The 3,246-nt window shown below is 36.3% G+C and overlaps 1 protein-coding gene across 1 annotated transcript in view; it reads right to left on the bottom strand.

Moving 5' to 3' along the window:
- The window catches only part of LOC105624859, a 28,221-nt gene that overhangs the window by 2,637 nt on the left and 22,338 nt on the right, over positions 1–3,246 (bottom strand). Inside the window, exons 9-10 of the mRNA XM_012206211.1 lie at positions 2,767–3,015; positions 2,272–2,531 (exon numbers count right to left, since the gene is read on the bottom strand). Of these exons, the coding sequence (XP_012061601.1) occupies positions 2,272–2,531; positions 2,767–3,015 (509 nt within the window). The remainder of the gene's footprint in view (positions 1–2,271; positions 2,532–2,766; positions 3,016–3,246) is intronic.

Genomic DNA, 3,246 nt, shown 5'->3' with positions numbered 1-3,246 from the left:
GAGAGAGAGAGAGGAAAAGAAAGGTGCCAAGGTAAAGGGAGAGCGCTTTCCGTGTTACGACATCCAGCTGCAGTTTGAGAAAAATGACCCGTCTCGTAGTTTCTCCCTCTCGTAACGAAAAATCCCGTTCCCGGCGATATATCAGATCGCGTCGCGTCTAAAACCGATGGTGCAACTTTTGTCCAATAACGCGATACGTAACGTCCGTATACACGGCCCAACGAAACCCATCCAGAGTAGATAGATATATTTGTGCGAATACCCGGAGAACCCAGTCCGAGCTCTATCCTTTCGGCTCCGATCTCTATACTAGAACACTCGGTAGACATTATTCTTTCGCGAATTGCCGATGCGTTTCAAAAGTGGCTCTTTGTCGTAACCAGAAACGCCGTGAGCACTCACGAGACTCCGGGTGCAAAACATCGTATAAAATCGAGATAGGAAAGCAAGCAGGCACGCTCTCGGCTCTGTTGTCCAATTCTGCCGAATGAAAAAGACAAGCATATACGCGCGTCTAGTTTTTATTTAGGAACATCGAGATCCAAAGAGATTTTTTTACTATTTCAAACGGCTTCGAAAAGAATAAATATATGTACAGAGATTTTAGCATTGCACGTCGCGTCGATATGATGACAGAATAAAAGTAGAGCGTGTCAGAATTTTATCATTTCCCTCTGTACTTGTATCTCGCATATTTCGATGGAACCGTGCCTTTCTCACGATTTAATTAACTATTTCCGTCATAATTTTTATATATACCACTAATATTTATATATTGTATATAGAACTTGCGCCAGGTGAATCTTTAATCTATACGTTTACCTTAAAGACAACATAAGAAACAAGATATTATAACTGTATAACAATAATTTATAATATAGGCAATGATTATGTGTGCGAATGTCATTGTTGAATGGAAGGGCGACCCTGTGTGGAAGTACATGCGAAGAAAAACCTATAATATAGCTCACACATCAAGTGGTTTTTTTTTCATTTTTTTTCCTATTGCGTCGTATAACGTTCGGAAGGGAAAATGATATAGGTTAAAAGTACGTGAGCGAAATATTTTACGCGCGTCCCCACGGCCAGTCGGAAATACGGAGTATCGTCGCAAGTTCCTATTCTCGAACGAAACCGACAGACTCTGACAAAGGAAAAAGATCGACCTCGGCGAGCTATATCGCGTTTTTACAAAGAATCCCTCGATAGATATATGGCCGGTATCAGAAGCCACATGCGTGTTACACGAAAAGATATAGAGTTTGGTGTCCATTGGATAACACAACTAAAAAGACAGCGCGCGAAATTGTATTGGCGATACAAATTGTAGATTGATATATGAATTATTGTGTTACTAGATCGATCTTGTTTCTTTCTTTTCAAATTAAAAATTTGTTCGATAATTAGCATGTAAAAAAAAATTTTGTTAGAATAATAGATTTTATGTTACTATAGCAAAATCTATCAATCATTATGTGGACAGCGAAGTGATTTGTTAAGATTTTAATTATTGGATATAATATTGCGAAAATTACTAAATATTCTGCTAAAAATAATGATAGAATAAATTAGTTTTCATTTAGTTATAGCTTTTACTGAATAAATTTAAAAGATATGACGATTGGATATCATTTATTTGCACTTTCAAGGAAGCGAATGTGACGAAAGGATAAAATGCGTGTCATACTTTTACGACTCTTTGTAATGCGCGAAGCATATGGTACTGTGGCGGCTGTCGCTCCTTTACGGTACTGGCTTCTACTTTGATGTTTTTGGTATTCAGGCCACGCGCGTCAAAATCACCAGGTGGTAAAAACTCGAATGAAGGACGAGTGCAGCGACTCTCGAGATGTTACGATACTTACAAATCTTTACCGTTGTTGTAAAAGAAGAAAAGACGAAAAGAATGGAATTTAAAGAAAAAGAAAATAAGAATTTTCATGTCATTTCGTCTATAAGTAAAAAGCAATGAACTAAAAAGAAATATACAAATTACTACCTTCATTACATCGAGAAAGCAAATATTTTTGCAAAAAGGAACAGTTAAATCAAATTAAAAAGAAACTTTATTCTGTATATCATATTTGAACAGAAAGATCAACAATTTTCTTTTTCTCGTCGATAAGTTTGTCTTCTTTTTCTCGCGACACACACGAGTAACTTTTCCTCGATATTGGCTCGTCGACATGGTTTTTCATTAAGAAATAACGCGAGTCAGCAATATTTCTAAAGTACGGCACAATAATTCGTTTCCTCATGCACTGTTTATACCACTCATACACCTTCTTCATGGAGCTTCTTTGTCGAAGTAACTCCGCAAGACGACTCGACTGCCGAGGAGCTTTCGTGCTCGTTTTAATGAGCTTACCCTGAAGACTTCTGACGTACGTCTCGACGTCGATGCTTCTCTTAACGCCTACAGCCAGTTCTCGTAGGCTGTCCTCCAAACTCCCGTAATCATTTTCAACTTTGTAGGGTCGATTGCTTTCAGTCGCGTAAAATAGCTGACATTTGTCACCATCACGTAACACCTGGTGGAAGGAAAAGTTCTGGGAGAAATGTAATCGGAGAAAACGAGCAATTCCGCATAATATTTCCCCTCCTCTCTCTCTCATCATACAAAAATCAATTATCTGAATCGCAAAAAGAAATAAAATTTATTTAAATTCTGAAAAATTCTTTTATATTTATTATAAATAAACATACGTAAAAGCACAAACGAGAACAGCTTTAACGAACTTGCGTTATTAAATTTTCTTTACTTACAGATATCCAATAGCGTCCTATAGCTCTCTGCATATCGATCAGGACGCTTCTGTCTGCCCCTTTAATGCCGAAGAAGACGCGCACTCGCAATAACTTCGGCAGCGACTGCTCATTTCGCTTTGCTAAAACTTCGTTCCGAGTTCTTTCAGAAACTACTTTTTTGCCAAAGGGGAACAACCAGTTGTACGGAAATGAATAAGTGCTTCGTGGTAATTCAATTCTATCGTAATCCGTCCGTTTGTCAGATATCTGCACACGGTTTTGTTGTAAGATATTTACCAGTTCTCTTATTATCTTGGAATTGATATTAAAGTTACTTTTTCATAATGAGAAAATTAAACAAATTTTGAAATAAACGTTATTACTACTACATAAATAATTAAAATTATAACATTAAATGAAATAAAATAAAATTAATTAATATAAAAATAAAACATGTGTTTAATTATTATATATATATATATATATATATATATATAT

This window comes from Atta cephalotes, assembly GCF_000143395.1.
Source record: "Atta cephalotes unplaced genomic scaffold scaffold00091, whole genome shotgun sequence".
In the NCBI taxonomy this organism is placed as follows: domain Eukaryota; kingdom Metazoa; phylum Arthropoda; class Insecta; order Hymenoptera; family Formicidae; genus Atta; species Atta cephalotes.
The sequence above is the reverse complement of the archived record's forward strand: the minus strand, read 5'-3'. Positions and strand labels throughout refer to the sequence as shown.